The sequence below is a fragment of the Haliotis asinina genome, chromosome 2, assembly GCF_037392515.1.
Source record: "Haliotis asinina isolate JCU_RB_2024 chromosome 2, JCU_Hal_asi_v2, whole genome shotgun sequence".
Classification (NCBI taxonomy): Eukaryota; Metazoa; Mollusca; class Gastropoda; order Lepetellida; family Haliotidae; genus Haliotis; species Haliotis asinina.
Window position 1 is genome coordinate 16,669,129 of NC_090281.1, and position 18,894 is coordinate 16,688,022.

Sequence of the window (18,894 nt, forward strand, 5' to 3'; positions counted from 1 at the left end):
TATCCGTGAAGGAAGGAAACTTTTTATTAGCATGGCAAATAGGAAAAATTCATCCAGAGAGAAAACTAACCAGGAAAAAAAGTGAAATGTAACATTTGGCATGCGGTACCCTCGTATTCAAAGATTTAGTACCTCTTGTTAGTTTGTTTTTTTGTTTTTTTTCAGATATTGTTCATTTGATAAAAAAATCTTATGAGACAGCTTGTTCTTCATAGAAAAGTGGTACTGGTAATGTGTACCCCTACCGTATGTGTGAAATCTGGATTTTAGATCTGGTGAGGAGGTAGACTAGCACTGTGTCATCCCTTCATTATTGGGGATTGCAATTAGGTGAGGTAGTCGAGTGGCAATGTTATTTGCTGTGCTAATCAAGTTTGCCACAAATTGCATCACTTGACAATTTGGGCATAAACAATTGGATGATACTGAACTCCCTCTGGAGACTGTGAGGGAATTTTGCTCTTCAGTTAAACAGTGTGTGCATGATTTAAATTCCAGCTCCTGTAGAATATTTCACCCCCTGCAGACTTTAATTTTCTAAAAGTTTGGTATGCATGAAATCTCATTTTGGTCCCTGTCCTAATCAGGAAACTCAATATTAGCGAACACACATGCCATACGCCCAAGTCAGTGGTACTGTTACGATTTCTAAATTTCATTTCACCCTTTATTATCTTTATTTAAAAAAAAATGGCATTATCAAATTAATTTTGAGATCAATTTTAATTTGAAACTGAAATTTGTAAGTGAAATGGAGTCTGAAATTGGATCGCTGACATTTTTGTATATGATTATTCAAAAGGAATGGTCTTGCTCATTTGATAACTCCATATTATGCATATACCCAAAGCCTAATAAATAATTTAACACATGGCGATGTTGATTATAACATGGGTTGGTCATAACATTTCCAACCTAATCTGCTCTTGTTTAGTATTTGTTGGACTGTCAATAATATTTACCACTTGATACATGTAACAGCTGTGAAGTATCATTCAGTGCAGCTTCTCATACAGTTCATTCAGAAACCAAATGGACATTTTCCTCCCGTAAAGGTGCCCAAACAGTGCAGATCTTCACACAATGAGCCTTTGAACAACAGTTCCTACTGCTGCTAACAAATGAACAGTTAAAAAACTCCTAATGTCTTTGATCTTAAAAGCTTCCCAAATCATTCTTATGCCTGAGGCACTGGGTTGATAAAAGCTTTGCCAATGGTACATAAAGAACGTGAAGATGAAAAGGTGTTAAGAGTTGTCCGTTTTACTCACATAGTAGTAAGTCTGCAACAGTTTTTGGTAACAGGGTAGCAAGGTTAGGATGTCTCTTGGGGCAGAGTCCTGGAGAGATGGTAGGCTCACTCTGGATAGAGGCTGTAGAAGCAAGCTCTTGTATTCGACATATGGCACATTGCTGTGCTTGTAAACATAGGACAACCGCCTCACACTTCAAAGCTGGACAGCCTCAGAAGGTGTTGGACGTTCAATAACCCATCATGCAAATTTCATTCCCATAATCACCTGTTTTTGATCGGCATCTGCTGAAGTAAGAAGAAAGGTGAAAACCTGCCCGGTCCAATCGTCAATAGGCATTTTCTGATCTATAGGATTGTCAGCAGATACCGCCGCACCACAAGGCATGCTGGTATTGATTCCCAATTGTATACATCACACGTTCCTGTAAAATTCATTTATGAAAGTCTGGAGCGTATCTGTTTGACTTCATTACTGACCCCTCTTCCACCTTTTAAAGATTAAATTTCATTGGCTATGGATCCTTCTCATGCAACCATATACAATGATCAGTTCAAAGTAAACCATGTTCAAAATTTTGATATTTTCTCTCCGAAAAATACCATGCAATCTGAGATGTTTTGTTAATTTTTCACTTGAAACTATGATCTCTAAGCTGACACCCATCAGTTCGAATTATCTTCTAACATTTTTGCAGAATCAAGTCCATCAGAAGTACAGCCTCAGGAAATTGCTAGGGAATTTCATCAACAGATTTTAATTATTAAACAGAAACTAAATACATAGTTGATCATTTCGAACTTGGTTTGCTGCTATGCAAATCAATACTGAGGTTTGCCTGAGAGGTAAAACAAGAAATACTTTCGATATTTTATATTTCGTTGATAGTATCAAACCAGGCAAAGGTCGGCCATCATTGATTTCTCTCTGTATGTGGCATATTGAAGCAAGAATTCATTAATTCTTAACATGGTCGACTGTCTTTATTGAGGTTGAAAATATTGCATCGCGACAGGCTTCCTGTTCTTCAGAATTCCAATATATTGACTGTCATGGCAGCTTCAGCACACAATCCAGATCTGTTAGCCGCCCATCCAAGGAGTCTGCCGGCAGGCCTGAATTTTCTTGCTGCTACAGTCCCCAGCTCGTAGGCCAGCATTGACTTGTCCTTTCAGATAGCATATGTAGATACTCCCGACGTGCACTGGGAATATACTTCATGATGTGTTGCATGCATTTTCTGTAATAGTTAATTTATTAAACGAAAACAAGAGACTGTCTGCCTGTATTGTATTGAAGAAATAATCTGATTTCCTTTATGCTTCTGAAAGACATATTTCGCGCAGTTAAATTGTGTTTGAATCTTCTTTAATCACTGAAGGCGTATTCCCATGGTGAGATAGTTTGTAAAAAATGGGATGGTGGCAGATCCAGAACTTGGGCCTCTTCCGTCATGTTCTCTAGTAATGTACACCTTATTATCAATCAAGGGAGCTTCTTTGATGTAAGTTTGTGGGTTAAATACAGAGTTGAGGAGAACTCAGCTATCAAGGCCCTATAAGGGAATATTACTTTCTTCCCCGCCATACTGTGTGTGAATAACTGCTTCCATTTCATCCTGGCTGAATGCTTCGGTGCAGTAGACAGTGCAACTCACACATTGCATGTTGTGGCCAAATTAATCACAGCGCATTGATTAGGTGGAAAATATTACTGCACCTAAGCGTGCATGGCTGCCTTTTGAATTAATCTATCAGCAGAACAATAAATTGTATCATTATTTTCAGAACTGCATCCTCCCAATATTTTTATCCTGTAGTTCTCATTATTCAATGGAATCAAATCAGAATGTTTTGCACTTGAGTTTACAATTTGGGTGCTATGTAGAAATGATTTTTGACTGATTTGGTTTTGGGGGAAAGGACTGAGATGTAAGTAAGTAAATAACAATGAATAGCAATGCTTAATTTAGCTGGTAGTTCATATGAGCCAGATGGCAAATTCCTTTTCCTCAATAATGTTTAATCTGTCAGAAGACATGCATCTTTTATTGTGGCATTTCTCTCTTGATAGCTCCTCTTCCACTCGACCAGACCCCCCTGTAGACCAACAAAATGTTTGATGGGAAGGACATTGCCAACTTAAGAAAACAGTAAATGTGGTCTTTTGTTCAAGAAGAAAATTTGAATCCTGTGTCTTTGTAAATCTGTTTAATCTGGGCCCATGTTGGACAGAGCTTGGCTGTTTCCCAGCAGGAATTCCATTCTGGTGATAGTTTAGATATGATTTGGTGTTATGAGGGAAGGAGAGATAGGAAACTGATACTCCACAGATAAAATGCTGTTGATTGATACAGATGTAATATTTGATAACAACTTATCAGTCACCATCTTAGCTACAGTATCTGAAACAAGCTATTTAATAAACCTTAATTTATGATTAAACATTTCTGTTAAAATGTTCTATTACTGTTCTTAACATACCATCTTATTTCATAATTATACATTTCTGTAAACAGTTCCAGGCCCAGATTTGCAAAGATCTCTTAGCCCTTAAATAGTCGGTAGTGTGTGTTAATGTATGACACTTACGACTATCTTAGGACTATGAGAGCTTCGAAAATCTGTTCCCTGTATATATTCTTTGATTAACTCCTTATTTCACAATAATGGATTTCTGTAACATTTCTATACTTATTCTTTACATATCTTCATATTTCATCATGATAATTAATGTCCATCAATGGTTCTATATTATAGTCAATATACTTTCTTATTTTATGATTATACATTTCTGCAATCATTTCAGTATTGATTTGAACTGAGGCATAATTATTTGGTTTCAACCTTGTGAAAACTGTCTTTGAAATATCTGGCTGCGATTAGTGTAGGAAATTCTTTTAATTAATTAATTCAAGCTGTGAGTGTACATGGAAGTGAATACACTTTCTTTTGATTTGAATGCTCCCTATGTGGATTCTCCCCAGGGAGTTCAGGAACCTGCTTCAGATCTCCTGGGGTGGGGGAAGTTGGGTCCACACTCAGCATAGAGGTATGATGGGTAATTATGTATCTAAGTCAGATTACCCACTGGGAAGAGAGTCTTTTTCATTAACTTATTATGCCAAAGCCAACATCTGATATATGTTATGTCAAGAGGGATGTAAAATTAGTGATGGCACTTGTTGGAGCAATCAGAGATAAACTGGCCTCCTACTGATCTGTGGGGTGGTCTGGGAATAAGCACCACCATTTGGGCAGGATTTAGGTAGCCAAGGTAGAGAGCTAGCCCATGGTCAGAATGCCAGCTGCCATATTTAGAGATAACTTATCTATGTCCCCCTTGAGAAGACCACCATAATTTGAGAAACAGTTTATTGTAGACGATGTTGCTTGTAGCATGGTGTTGCATGTTGCTGAAGCATTATGGTACGAGGAACATTTGTCTTCCGACATAATATTTGACAGAGAATCGATAATAAATAGTGCAAGGCTAGAACAGTGATACAGTTTATGTCTGTGTTTTCATAATATGCTGTGCAATTTGGACAATAGATTGAATACTTAAGGTTAAATCTACTGTCATGATTATTTCAACATTTTCTGTGATTCATACTTTTGATTTTTATATGTAATAATATATAACAAGATAACATTACCATATTAGGTTGTAAATACGCACACATTATGCCACTACACTAGGTTCTTAAACATTTGGTGCTACTGAATATTTTATCATGATCACACAATAGTGAATTTGTTGAACAGTTTTGATACAATTCTCATGAACATGAAGTAGGGGCTGGTTTCTGGCTTTGACTCAGTTCTCCTTAAATCCCCCCAATTTTACAAAACATTTCTCGGTTATTGAGGCTTACGAAGTGGTCAAATGATCCAGTCATTGTTGACTAACCATTCGGAGTCTTTGTTGTGGAAAGTGATCATATTTTCACTTGTCTGGAATTAAATAAAACATTGTCCATGGTTGAAAGGAACTGAAATTGTGTATAAAATAACAAAATGGATCACTTTTATGGTGATATTCTCCTAGCAACTGATCAAAAGAACTCCCCATGTGTGAGAATCAGCTCGCACTACAATACCTGCTAAAACTGTTTCAAGGGGATCCCCTATCGCCTTGGTTTCACCATACACTATGGCCTGTTTTTCTTTGTCGATTAGGAAGGACGAAATTCTTGCCCGATTCTAATGATCACTCCAGTCGCGTCTTTAACAAAGAGATTCTGGGTCTAACTGATTAACTGTGTTCCTTTGTTGTCTGTAAGCCGGATAGCACTCCGTGTAGCGTGAAAAGACTGGTCTATGATAAACTGTGTTTTGAGATATTCCGTGATAAATCATCCCTAGCTGTTTTTGATCAGACTCTTTTTGAATAATTATTCCAGAGGGTTAAATTTTATGAAACAGTTTTTGCTCAAACAATGACAGGTGTGCAGTTAAAAGGATTAATACTGTGAGTTATTATTCACATGCAAATTTTCAAAATGGATTAAAATTTGGATCAATGCCATTGTGTTTCAGTGAATCATAGCACTTAGGGTCTGGTACTTAAGAATACTTTAGATTCTCTAATTGTATGCCAAATTTAGAGTTTGAACAGAAATATATGTTATTCATATTGATGAATACAATTAGGAATATGCAGACTCATTGGATAGCTGTAATTTGGCAGCTGAAGGGATAAATTCATGTGGTGACTGCTTCAGCCTGTTGGTTTGTTTGTTAATTATTATTGATGATGCTTGCAAAACGAGGAGACATACTCTTCATGAAGTGCTACATTGAAGGCGTTCTAAACCTGTGCCACCTAATCGTGGAAACTGGAGAGGTGTATTATCAAAGAACCAAACAGTGATACTGTTATCTGCTCATCTGTTACGTCAAATACCTATCCATGTGTATCTGTAAGTCATGACATTGCGCATTATCGCTGACATGGCAGCCTGGAAATCCAGTTTCCATTGTCAGCCATCTTGGAATGATCAATGAGGGATTTATGCGCTCACTTTTCTTGCCATCATCATTTTTCACAGGAGTTCCTCTCGCTTTTGGAAGTTGTCCATTATTGAATTTCCTGTCATGTCTTCTCCTTCTCCCCAGGTTTCCATCCTGCGGAAGTAGCTTCTCCCTCCCTCCTAACTCCTCACAGTGCGACATCAGCCGCTCCTGCCCCTCCCAGCTCCTTCCCCCCCCCCACCTTTATCAACCACCAAACTCACTAACATCACCTCCCCCTTCCACTAGCTCCCCACACCACCCTGTCCTTGCCTTTATGCTTTAACTTAAGATTGATTCTTGACACATCCAGTCATCATGATCATGTTTCCCACAAAACTATCCCCAACCATGTTAAGTCGTTTGCAGGGGTTTAGAAACTGATGCTGCCCACCTCCCACCATCTCCATGTGTCTTAGTCCTTGATGCTGAAGACAAATGGGGGTCATCCAACTCCATTTTGTGGTCACAGGTCATGACAAATGACAGACAGATCATCCCAGAATATGTTGGCACTACTGAAATATGATATCAAACATGATTAAACACAAATATAATAAGGACAATACCAATGTGACACAATTTCACCTTCAACAACCTTAGGAGCCATGTTGTGCACGTCAGTACTCCTAGCCCTAGAATATGCACACTTATTCCTCTACTCAGAAATCTATGTCTATTTTTCCTTGTAGTGTAATAGCACCTTTATTTGTATTTTACCTTTCTATTTTTATTGTTTATTTAGTATATCAAGAGGTCATAATGTTCTTTATATATAGTATGTTTTATATTTCCCAAACTAGTGTTTTCATGTTTGAGCTTTGTCCAGAGTGGATGTTTCAAACAATAAACTTTCTTTATTATTTAAGGAGGGTTTTATGCTAATGTAAATCCTGCTCCGAATGATAAAACCTTTACGACAATTTACAGTACCAAAAGTTCTAATGAATGTGAGCATTAAACATCAATATTGGCCTATTACTGAGAGTAATTTATGCACTTTAGTACAGAACAGAAATAATTATAATGAAATTACAGACTTGTATCCTCCAAGCATGACTCCATAGTTAACATGATGATGTGCAAAAATATTTCCTGCTTAGGACAGTTAACAACTATCCATCATTCAGGAGAATAATTGGTAAATGGACAGTTTCCTTATAAATTGGTGATTGCTTCGGATTGAGCTGGTAAGAACATACTATGCTGCATTGCAGGATGGCACCACCTAGAGGGCTTGTCAGGGGGAATAAAAAACCCAATAATTAACAGTCTTTTAGTGTAACATGACCCAACTTGGCGCCAATTATTTTAGATCACTTTAATGTACTGTAATTGTCATGATGAGGCATTTCTGAAAACCATCAGCTTGAATTTGTACCACAGCACCAAACAGAGTGGTTTTTGTTGATGATGTTGCACCTTGACACAACACAATAAACCAGACAATGTCTGTGTATCATTCCATTCCTCATATCAAGATGGTTGGTGACAAATTTGGATGTTCCAGCCAACTCAAGTATCAAACTGTTGGGTCACTTTGTTTGTTGACTCTGTACTCCCTTCATGGAGCTTGTGGGGAAAGGTGTCTGCTCCTTCATGCTCCACACCGAAGATGCTTGTTTTAGATCTCTACATTTGGGAAGTCTGTCCCCGGTGCAGTATTACAAAATAAAATCCTCACAGACTCTCTGTTGGGAGATTTGAGGTGGGACTTGCCAATGAAGAGAATGTGGGAGGTTGTGATTCCCCCAGCAAAGATGACAAGCTGCCACTCAAAAAAATGATGCCTCTTTCCCTACTTGATAATGATCGGACAAATTGCGGATAATTCCTGAGGAAGTGCCTCATTTTGGATGACACATTTTGATTGGCTATTTCCTCTGTATCTTGTCCCATATACTGAGCTCACTTTACATATGTCTAGTAATCCTGGTAGATCTACTAATGACTGTAATCTCCGCAACTTGACATTATCCAAAAAGAAAGATCATGCAGAAGAAAAATATTCTCTTTCTATTTCAATACCACCTCATACATAATTCAGCATATGCCCATGAAAATAGAAATTATTATTTGAAATAAAAATTCATGATCTGTGATAGCTTCAAGCTAAATGATTTCCAAATGTCATCATCAGGTTTACGGGAAATCTTGTAGATTTCATGAAACAAATTACAAGACCAAAGGTCATGACATTTAATTATTCCTCAAACTAAACAAATGCCCCTTTTCAAATAAGTGAGTGAGGGGTTTCATTCGAAGGGATAGAAATCTGTATTTGTCTATGAAATAACTTATCATTTTGTTCTCATCAAATATGAAGAAGGTATTTCTGGAAATGTATTTTCAGAAATTTGCTATTCTGATGGTTAATGAAGCAATCTAAATGGTCCATGTAGCAGCTGAAAGCTGGAGGTCTTACAGGAGGCTGATACAAAATTTTAGCAGTTAATGGCTCTAAGACAGGAGATTTAGACAAAACGTCCAAATCAATAATTGTGGGGTCTGATGATAGCCTCAGGGCAGAGTCTTATTATGCAAAGACGAAGTCCTGTCAATGACACCAGGCCTGTGCAGTGACTGCGAGGAACAAGATGTCACTATATCGTGGCATGAGAAATGGGTGAGAAAGCAGGCAGATTGGACCCTGAAAGGGCTTGTGATAAATCACCCACAATTGTAATTTAGTTTCAAATCAATTGAAAACACTCATTGTTTTAGTCTTTCATCAAAGCTGAACTTTTGAAATTAAAGTTTATGTAAACTTTTTGAGCTATTTGTATTATTTATTGATGTTATTATTACTCCACATTTTAGATTACGTTGTCTGAAGTTTGTGTCAGAATATTTCAAATCTGTTTCGATACTTTGAGGTTTTGAAATAAAAGAAACATACATTTATCCAGTGAAAATGCTTATGCTAAAGCAAGCAAGAGCACAGATACCAATGATGTAGAGTCATTCAACTGAAACATATCTCTAGAGCAGTCTAACATGGACATGCTTCGGTGCATCTCTGAATTTGTGTCCCTTTATTTGGCAGAGACAAATGAATATCGCTTACTACACAATTTCTTTGTGGCGGCAGAAATCATTTCCGTTATTCAATATGCCTCACATGCTGTGCTGTTTTTATGTCAGGTTCATTTTGTTCAATAATTCAACAAATATTGATTTTGTTAATTGAATGACACAGATATATGCATTATTAAACACATTTCTGAAGAAGCAGTCTAACACTTTTTAAACATGCAGGAATCGGGAGTGTTGTGTCTGATCTATCTTTACACCTTATTCATTCAGAAACAAATGGAGTGACAGTTTGGGGAGACATAATTAGCAGGTGTTAATAGTGTTCCTAAATTATGCATCCAATCCAGTGTTTGTGGTGACTATAAAACTTCAGCATGTATGTAGTGCAAGTTCGTCAATAAGATCAATATTTGGAAAGGCAGGTAGCAAATGACAAATTCCTGTTAGTATCTCTGTTACAAATTCTTTTCTTGTGGTAAAAATTCTCAATCCTCAAACGAAGGCATTTATTGTAATATTTAGTTTGTAGTCATAATCAGTTATGGATTATAACATTATTCAATGGCTGACTGGAAGCCAATGGGTTTTTTGAAAATCGAAAGTCAATTTTGTGTCCCTCTCGTCATCAATACCTGCATTGGTGATCTCGCCACTACCAACGGCCACAGTCAGATTGTGAGTCATCAGTAGGACTTGTCATTCTATTAAGGTAGGGTCCGCAGTGATTAATACTGTCACTGGCTTTCAGTCTCAGTATGCAAATTATCTACAACGCTTTCCAAGCGGCTGTGCAGACAATCCAGAAATGCTCTCGAGCCAAGCGTTGGACCACTGATCCATGAACTGATGAGCAGACAGAGGCCACCCTCTGCCGTAAACTACATGCAGGAGTGTTTACGTTGCCTGCAGAATTCATCCCACCAATCATGTTCATGTTTCCAAAATAAATTCTTGAATGAAGTTATGAGGACCATGCTGTTGTCCATTGTGAAATGGTCTGCAGAGAGTCTTTGATGTTTAATAGAGGCCGTGAGACTCGATGCATTCATCCACATCCTCCGCCATTTGGCAAGTTCTGATGACCTTTTAAAATCTTTTTGTTTGAACATTATTCAATATTTGTTGTTCACTGACATTCATCAAAGTGTAAACATTTTCTCAATTAACAATTTATTAACTCCTTATACAAGATAGGAACTTAATTGTGTTTTGACGGTGTCGACCATGTAGCTATAGCCATAATGGGGCCAGGTTTTAAGAGAAAGAGATATTATGCATTTTTCTTTTTCTGCATGTAATGAATATTCATAAGGACTCTACATTAGTGCATTGGTAAAGAAATTAAACTATCAACTTGATATTTATTAATGACTAGAGATAGCAAGGTGATAAAAATGCTTGGAAAAAAAATCATGTCGAAAACAGCTGTTTGAGAGGAATTGAAATATGTTTTTGCACTTGTTACTATCGAGACAAAAAGAAAGCATTAAAAATGCCATATTTAGATTTGGGCCACCCCCTAACGATTGAGTCACCCGCAAACAGCTGCAAAGACAGGCAGTGATATTGACTTATGCACTCCTTAGGGTATACGAACTGAAAGACTTGGGCAGCTAACGAATGAGGTCGAGTATGCTTCCTTGTTAGACAGATGACTGTGTGTTTTAGGGAGCCCTAGAGGGGGGTCTTGCTTGTGTAGGAATTGTTAGTACTGTGGTACATCATTGTCTGTGGACTTCTGATGGTGGAACTATTGTATAATTGAAATATCCCACAGGGATCTACTTGTCATGCCATGGGACATAAGTAATGCTAAATTTGATAGGTTACGCTTCCTCATCGTGATGTGTCACACAATATGGACATTCCATCATTCAGAAATAGGCAGTTTTCCCCAGACATTGTCTGGGAACAGGGTTCATCAGTATTTAGTGATAATGATTCAGCACGTTGTTATGAAGCATTCAGACAGCAGAATTCTAGTCATTGTTCCATGTTGTTGGTCTGTTTTTGGCATTATTGGAATCAGTTTGAATTTCTGAAACATGAACTTTGTATTCACAGTACTGTGTTGAACAAAAATAGTTATGACTGATGGAAAAGTTATATTGTGATTTCAAATAAATGGATTGTTCAGGTTATATCTGTTACATATGAAGTTGGTTCAGAATATTTCTCTTTTATTAAGACTTTAAGGGTCATGCTTTATGTTGGAATGAGTTTTGAATATGATATTTAAAACAGAAAGTGTTGTTCTTACTAACAGTTTTACCAAATGAAGATCTAGATAGAAATAACGTTCAGCAAGCATGCTTCTGTGAAGGAGCTAGAAGGTTTGGGTGGTCAGGTTTGGGCTATGTAGCTCAAGCATGTCATTGCATCCCAATAGCATACGAGGTAGGTAGGGTAGCCAAGTGGTTAAAGCATTTGTTCATCATGCTGAAGGCCAGGGTTTGATTCCCCATATGGGTACAAAATTTGAAACAAATTTCTGTTGTTCCCAAAAGTGATAGTGTTGGAATATTGCTAAAAGCAGTGTGAAAATACATAAGAATGAAGATTTTTATGGATATCAACTTCTTTATGAGAGAACACAACGTTTCGGAGTTAATGCTTACTCCTTCATCAGGTGACCTTCAGCATTAACTCCGAAACGTTGTGTTCTCTCATAAAGAAGTTGATATCCATAAAAATCTTCATTCTTATGTATTTTCACTTCTAAATGACATTCAAAGTGTAAAACCCCACCCACCCACTCACTCACTCACTCACTCACTACAGTATATCAATGTTCAAAATGTCAATCATTGCTACAAGTTCAATTATTTACAAAATAACCACATATGGCTCTAATATTGCCGAGTGCAGGGTTAAGCTACAAACAGTTTTGTATGATTTAAAAGTTTCTGAATGGACAATGGTGTTAATATGTTGGTACTTTGTGTCATGATCTCCATGTTAAATGCAGCTTCTTGTCTTTGAATAGTTCAACATTCCAACTGTGTATCTGGGATTGTACAGGAAGTCTTAACAACTGAAGGGATCAGACAGTGGGCATCAAAGGAGATCTGAGAACGAAATTCTCGTGTAATTACTAAATTAATTCACCACTCTGTTTAATTAGAACAAATTGTATCAACACCCAGTCCAGGGTGGTGAGCCAGCATGAGATTATACAGCAAACCAATATAAATAACATCCATTAGCATCATCGCCATGGCTAATTCAGGTCACATCATGACCGAGCATGGAAACCGTGAAATAAATGCTTATCTTCCCATGTTACTGCGATTCACCTGCCTGGTGGAGAGGAATCTAGAGTCTGTTCAAACAAATTAACTGTCTTTATTGCTTAGAGGTTAAAAACATTGGCAACCTGGACATGACCAGACATAAATTTGGGATGGCTCTGCCAATATCGACAGTCCACACAGTTAGTTTGACGATAGTGTGTGTGTGGTAGGGTGCCTGCGATCACATCAACAAACAAAAGGTATCGAGAGTTGACAGAGATTCTTGTTTAGACTCAGGCCTGTGATACGGGTGTGCCATGCGAAATCCTCACTTTGAAAACATATCCATCTGTAGCTTGGCTTGATCAAATGGAGATAACAAAAGACCTGGCTTCAAAACGCGAGCTGTTGTCGGTCTTGGCCTGTATCTCCAACTTTCCTACTTAAATAGATAAACTTGGGGTTTTATTTTGTAACATCAAGGGATCATTTGGAACATCTTCTGGAACAGTGTATAGTCTGTCCTGATATACCTCTATTCAGGAGGACTGGGAGGATGATAGACGATGACTTCATCAGGTTTCGCATTTGTTTCCATTGATTCAGAAATTCCAAGTAGATCTGATCAGGAATCCATTTTCTTTCTATAACTCAAATGGTTCTGTGGCCACTGGAGCCTCTGATGAATGAACCAGACACTTTTTAAAGCCCAGAATTGTCTCCTTTACCCTTTGTTATCATGAAATCCATTGAAAAGATCGCAGACCTTTCATGAAAGGCAGACAAGTAACTCCTTAGTGATGAACGGTCTCTCTTCCTGCCCAGTGATTCTCTCTCACTGAGGTAAAGTATGTCTCAGTTGGCAGCATTAGCAACTTTGAAATACAAAAATGAAGAAGGTGAAAGAACTTGCTTCTAACCTCCTGTGCCTTGATATGTAATGCTTGAAACAGTGGCAGACGCCATTGAAGATGTTTGAGATAAACAGCCAACACTCCGGGAAGGTTTGTGGTTGTATAAATCGGATAGCTTTGATGAACTTTCAAAACTATATAATTAGCTTCATTTAAAGAAGGGCCTTTGACGAAGGTTTTGTTTTAGATGCTTCTGCAGGTTTTATGTTTATGTTTGATTTGATCACAAGTTATTTATGAATATAAATTTCTATGGAAAGAACAGATAAACAACACTTCCTGTTTTTCTTTGGTTTTGTTGATGTTTTGTTAAGAAAATTATTGTTGTACAAATAACATCCATGTTTAATTTTCCTTTGTGATTATTGAAAAAGAAAAATGAACCGAGGAGGGAAATATGATAATACACCAGTGAAGGATACGGTCCATGTGGACTCTACATGAACTGAACAAAAAAACATTCATATTTTCTGGGACATTTCTCTGTTATGATGGTATTTTGGTTTTCACTTCAAGAATAAAATCCCCAATTCATCCATGATCCCTAACTTATTTTGTTCAGGATATTGTTCCATTTTTCATTATGTTTCCAGAACAAAATAGTCTTGAAAGTGAGTCAAAGTACTACCTGAAACCTATGATTAAAATACGTTTGTCGTAGTAGAAAATCAGCTGTTAACGTTGATGCTGATGTGGCCTAATTTGGTTCTTCTTTTGTCCAGAGAGAACACTTCATGTCACCCCGGGAAGGTCTTGGGTAGAAAATTCTTTCAGAAACCCAAGCTTGCCACAAAAGGCAACTATGCTTGTCACAAGAGGTGACTAACAAGATCAGGTGGTTCAGCTCACTGGCTTGGTTTACACATGTCATTGGTTCACAATTGTGCAGATCGATGCTCATGATGTTGATCACTGGATTGCCTGCTTCAGACTCGCTTATTTTAGACTATCACTCACATACTCACTAAACAATTGTGTCAAAAGCACATAAACCAACTCTGTCACTTGTTTGTAGATTCCTACAGATGCTGATGGGTTTGCTAAGGTGCTGTCTGATGATGTGTAAGACAGTTTCTCAGTCAATACTGTCTGGGGTGAGAAGGAGAGGTAGTTATGTGACTTAACAGGATGATTGACATGGACAGACATTTGGAGACTGGCGTGAACTGCAAGAAAGTGGTGGGACTATTTGTGGATCCACAATTTGTTTGGAATTGGACTTGCTCGTGTTTATTTTGTCATCTGCGATGGTAGTTTTCTAACCTAGTAAATAGAAGAACTGCCTTCTATTCCTAAAGAATGAATTAAAAGCAAGGAAATCTCATGTCGACAGACTACAGCCAGGCTGTGTTTGTTTGGTGTTGTCATCTCAACATTTTTGGGTTAATTTACCACGTTATTTTTTTTCATTGTAAGCGCCAGAAAGTCGATGCAGATTCATCTAGTCTGCTTACATATCTGAGTCTGGCTGTCCTCAATCGAAGACTCTTATATTGGTGAAAATGGGTTCTCTTGATTTAAGCTTGTCATATCATCGGGTCATGTCCCAACAACCTAATGTTTGTTTTTCTTCAGTCACAGAACATGAGAATGATAAATGACTAACACAGCTTATCTTGCCTCGAATCTGGGCTCAACAAGATAGTTGTGCTTAACTCTCTTTCCTACACAGCAATATTACATGGCAGCTGTCCTATTTTATGATGGCAGCAATCTGTGAGCCCAGACTATTTTTGTAGAGTGGTCTTCGCATTTATCTTTCCCTCTATTTTGTGGAACAGTGTTTCCTTCCATTTTTTGGAATAGTCTTTCCCTCCGTTTTGTGGAACAGTCTTTCCCTCCGTTTTGTGGAACAGTCTTTCCCTCCATTTCGTGGAATCATATTGCTGGAATATTGTTAAACATGGCATTAAACAACAACCAAACCAAATCCATTTAGAGTAAGCAGTTTTCAAGTGACATACAAGCAAATATCATAATTAAAATAATGCGGGTCTCTGTTCCTCAAGATGATTGTAGCACTACAACAATCGTAAGTCTATGTTAATGTATGGGAGTGATGGACAGGGCCCAGGACAACACTTCCCTTCACCTGATGTCCACCATGGTGCACTGTGTGACCTTATTTACCTGGAAACCACCACACTCCATCCATCCATCATCCTCTACAACAGCCTCCCTGGACTTGGACACCATCTCAGTCTTTAGCCTCATCTTCTTGTCAAATCTTAATCCAGGCTTGATAAATCTGACACATCCTGCTACTTTTCAGCATCTGTCTCGGTAGGATTCAGAGACAGTTATCCCTCATCCTGTTTTCTAATCCATATTTGATAATGCTGTATGTCTGTTGTCAATGGGAAGGGTTTTGCTTCCACGAATGTTTATGGTGGTGTTAGGTTTCAGGGCATTGATTTAGCACCGGGGAAACACCAATAGTCTTCAGAGATTCTTGTTTCGGGCAAGTTGAACTCCCATTGTAATGGCATGACTTTAATTATATACTAGCAGAAAACCTCTAACTCTGTCCAGATATCAGGTTCCCCCTGGGGTCTTGTCACCTTGAGATCATGTTCTGGAGTTTCAGTAAAATTGGCTTGCATCATCTGATGAGTTCATTTTCAGACTTGAAACTTTGTGAGACAGCATTCCTTAGATCAGCGGGCCTTCTTAGATCAACAGGTGCCCTTAGATACCCTTTTTACCATCCTGTTCTAATGTGGCTATATGTGCTGTCTGCTAGTGACTTAATATCAGAAAGCTGCTCATTTTGGAACGGCTAATCTTACAGAGGAATGTCATCAGTACTGCACTAACAAGTGAACAATATGTATTCTAATTAACCAGAACCAAATTCAGTATTGAACACACAGTCTTATTCTTTATATGAAATCAGCAACAGAAAAAAGAAATATTTTGTGGACAGAATTGTTATGTGTTATAACAAATTTTGTAGACTATTTGTTCACCCAGTGAGCTGATATCATGTTTTCAGAAACATGAAGCAATATCTTGGGAGTTTTTTTAAACATAATCTTGATTATTTCACCATTTCGGCTCCTCTTCTTTATGACTTGAACTTCTTACAGAAGAATACACTCTTTTTCCTGTTGGATCATAAATCAGAACACCTGGCCAAATCTGCTTCAGTTGACCCCTTCACTTGTAACGTACACCACTCCCTGTCCTAAAGTCAAGGACCTTCATTTCCGTCATACCTATCCTCCTGAACGTATGTCCCACCCCCTTCTCATCAACCTATCAGACACTACCCCCAAGCTGTCTCTAATTACCCCCAGCTCTCCTTCTCCCACCCCCCTGCTGGCCTGTATATATAAATATTCCTTCTGCTGGAGGTCTCCGTGCTTTATCAGGCAGGTTTCAAATCCATGGTTTACACTGCATGATTTATGCCAATGTTCCTGGAAGTTTCTCTTTTCAACCTGATTACTGTTGTGTTCGTGGTATGAATACTTTCAGCGAGGCTGATGACTTAAGCATTCACAACAAGAATTTTCTGACCCTGTGACAAAACTGAACATTCTTGAGGCCTCACATGAGGACCCCAGGATGACACAAACCAGAGCAGAAAACAATGTTGAACTTGAAATGTTACAAAGATAATACAGAAATAAAATAGGAAATCTACCCTTAGATAGCCTCGTTGAGGCAACCTTTTTAAAAGGTATTACACTTGAAGGTAATCAGAGTGAACAGTTATTCTGTAAAATATTCAACAAGTCCACATACCCCTACTTGGTGTGTATCCTCATGGTGGTCTCTGCTGTGTATTTGTTTATAGCTAGCTTTGTTTACTCTGTAGAGCCTCTCTAATCCTAATGAGACACCAGTTTCCTATGGGACCAGGGGGCAGGGACTCTCCAGTAACCTTCCCCACACATTTCATGTAGAGGTTGTCCTATGTGACTTTCACACTATAGCATATCTACACTAAAACTGTGCAAAAAAAACCCACAGGCCTAATTGGAAAAACACTATTTCATACGCTTTATAGTTTCAGTCTTCACACTGCTGAACTGCATTTGAGAACTTAACTACATTTCCATGTAACTTCCAGAAGAAAACATGAAGCTTTAATGGATGACAACTTGCACTGATAGGACATAAAGTATCTCTATAGGGGCAAGAAGTAGCTTTGTTAAAGTGGAAGAAGTACCCTAATAAAGGGCAAGACCAAACTAGCCCAGGTTAAAGACAAGAAGTAGCTCTGTAAATTACAAGAACTAGCCCAGGTTAAAGACAAGAAGTAGCTCTGTAAATTACAAGAACTAGCCCAGGTAAAGGACGAGAAGTAGCTCTGGTAAAGGACAAGATGTGTCCTTGACGAAGGGCAAGACCCAACTAGCCCAGGTTAAAGACAAGAAGTAGCTCTGTAAATTACAAGAACTAGCCCAGGTAAAGGACGAGAAGTAGCTCTGGTAAAGGGCAAGATGTTTCCTTGACGAAGGGCAAGAGTTATCCCTCAGAATTTTGTTACAAACGATATAGAAAGTGTTTGTGTTGAAATGAATTTGACTGGCTATTTAAGTATTTAAACAGTGGATTTTGGAGAAATTTGTTATCCATAAATGTTTCATGTTAATGTGTTCTTCCAACTTCCAACTACTGATCAAAGACCAGCTAACGTGGCTTGAGTCAGCCTAGACAGTTTCATGTTATAATGACGATCACTACTTGTAACTTAACTTAACCATAGGCTAACAAATGCTTGCTCCCTGGTAATTTTACTGTTTACCATAGAAAATTCCACTAATTACTTCTAATATACATGGTAATCAGGTCATTATTGTTACTTACGTGTGTTTGCAAATACATAGCAATGATTAACCATGATTGATTATGACAGCATGTTACGTTGCATGTATAAGCTAGCCGTAACCGTCTGTTGATGAGTAATATTTGGGCATTATAGATATTTCATGCCAGGAACAAATGAGAGCTAATTAACTTATTTCTACATGTGCGATAAACCTTGTTTCATAATCCTTGTCTAGATTAATGCTACAATAGCCTGCTGATTCGTCTTTATAAGCCTGCCATAGTCCGAGGCTAAGTAGTATTTATGTGATGATGTTGCTTGCTGTGTAGTGTACAGACTCAGCAAAGGATAGTGTTTCATGAGGGTTTAATCCTCCAACATACTTTACGTTAAAAAGATGGTACTTGTTGGCACCAAGCCTGGCACTTGAGATTTAGGGGACCTAACAAGAACTGGGCTAAGTAGGGTAGCTGCTGCCTGGTGTGTCAGTTGACAAAACCAGTATTAGTTCGGACAAAGACATGCAGTCGCACACATGTCCACTCACACATTTATATGCAAGTTACTATATAACTACAGGAGTGGTAGCCTAGTGGTTACAGCATTCACTCGCCTTGCTGACAACCCTGGTTCTATTCCCATTTGAAATCACTCTCTCACTCC

General features: G+C 38.1%; 2 protein-coding genes across 3 annotated transcripts in view; one reads left to right on the plus strand and one right to left on the minus strand.

Annotated features, from left to right (window-relative positions):
- LOC137273318 (discoidin domain-containing receptor 2-like) overlaps positions 1–18,894 on the plus strand; it is a 149,978-nt gene that overhangs the window by 4,015 nt on the left and 127,069 nt on the right. The gene's annotated exons all lie outside the window — the stretch shown is intronic.
- Positions 2,281–6,430, minus strand: LOC137273933 (uncharacterized). The gene is made up of 2 exons (XM_067806841.1): positions 6,209–6,430; positions 2,281–2,421 (listed from the first exon to the last, which is right to left on the minus strand). The coding sequence occupies exons 1-2, from the start codon at positions 6,428–6,430 to the stop codon at positions 2,281–2,283; spliced, it is 363 nt and encodes a 120-aa protein (XP_067662942.1).

Bases quoted from the DNA above. Each gene is read 5' to 3' on its own strand.
- LOC137273933 (XM_067806841.1), bottom strand. From the start codon at position 6,430: ATGTCGCACTGTGAGGAGTTAGGAGGGAGGGAGAAGCTACTTCCGCAG. The intron at 2,422-6,208 runs GTCAGCGATAAT...GCTATCTGAAAG, and splicing joins CTGGATTTCCAGGCTGCCAT to GACAAGTCAATGCTGGCCTA.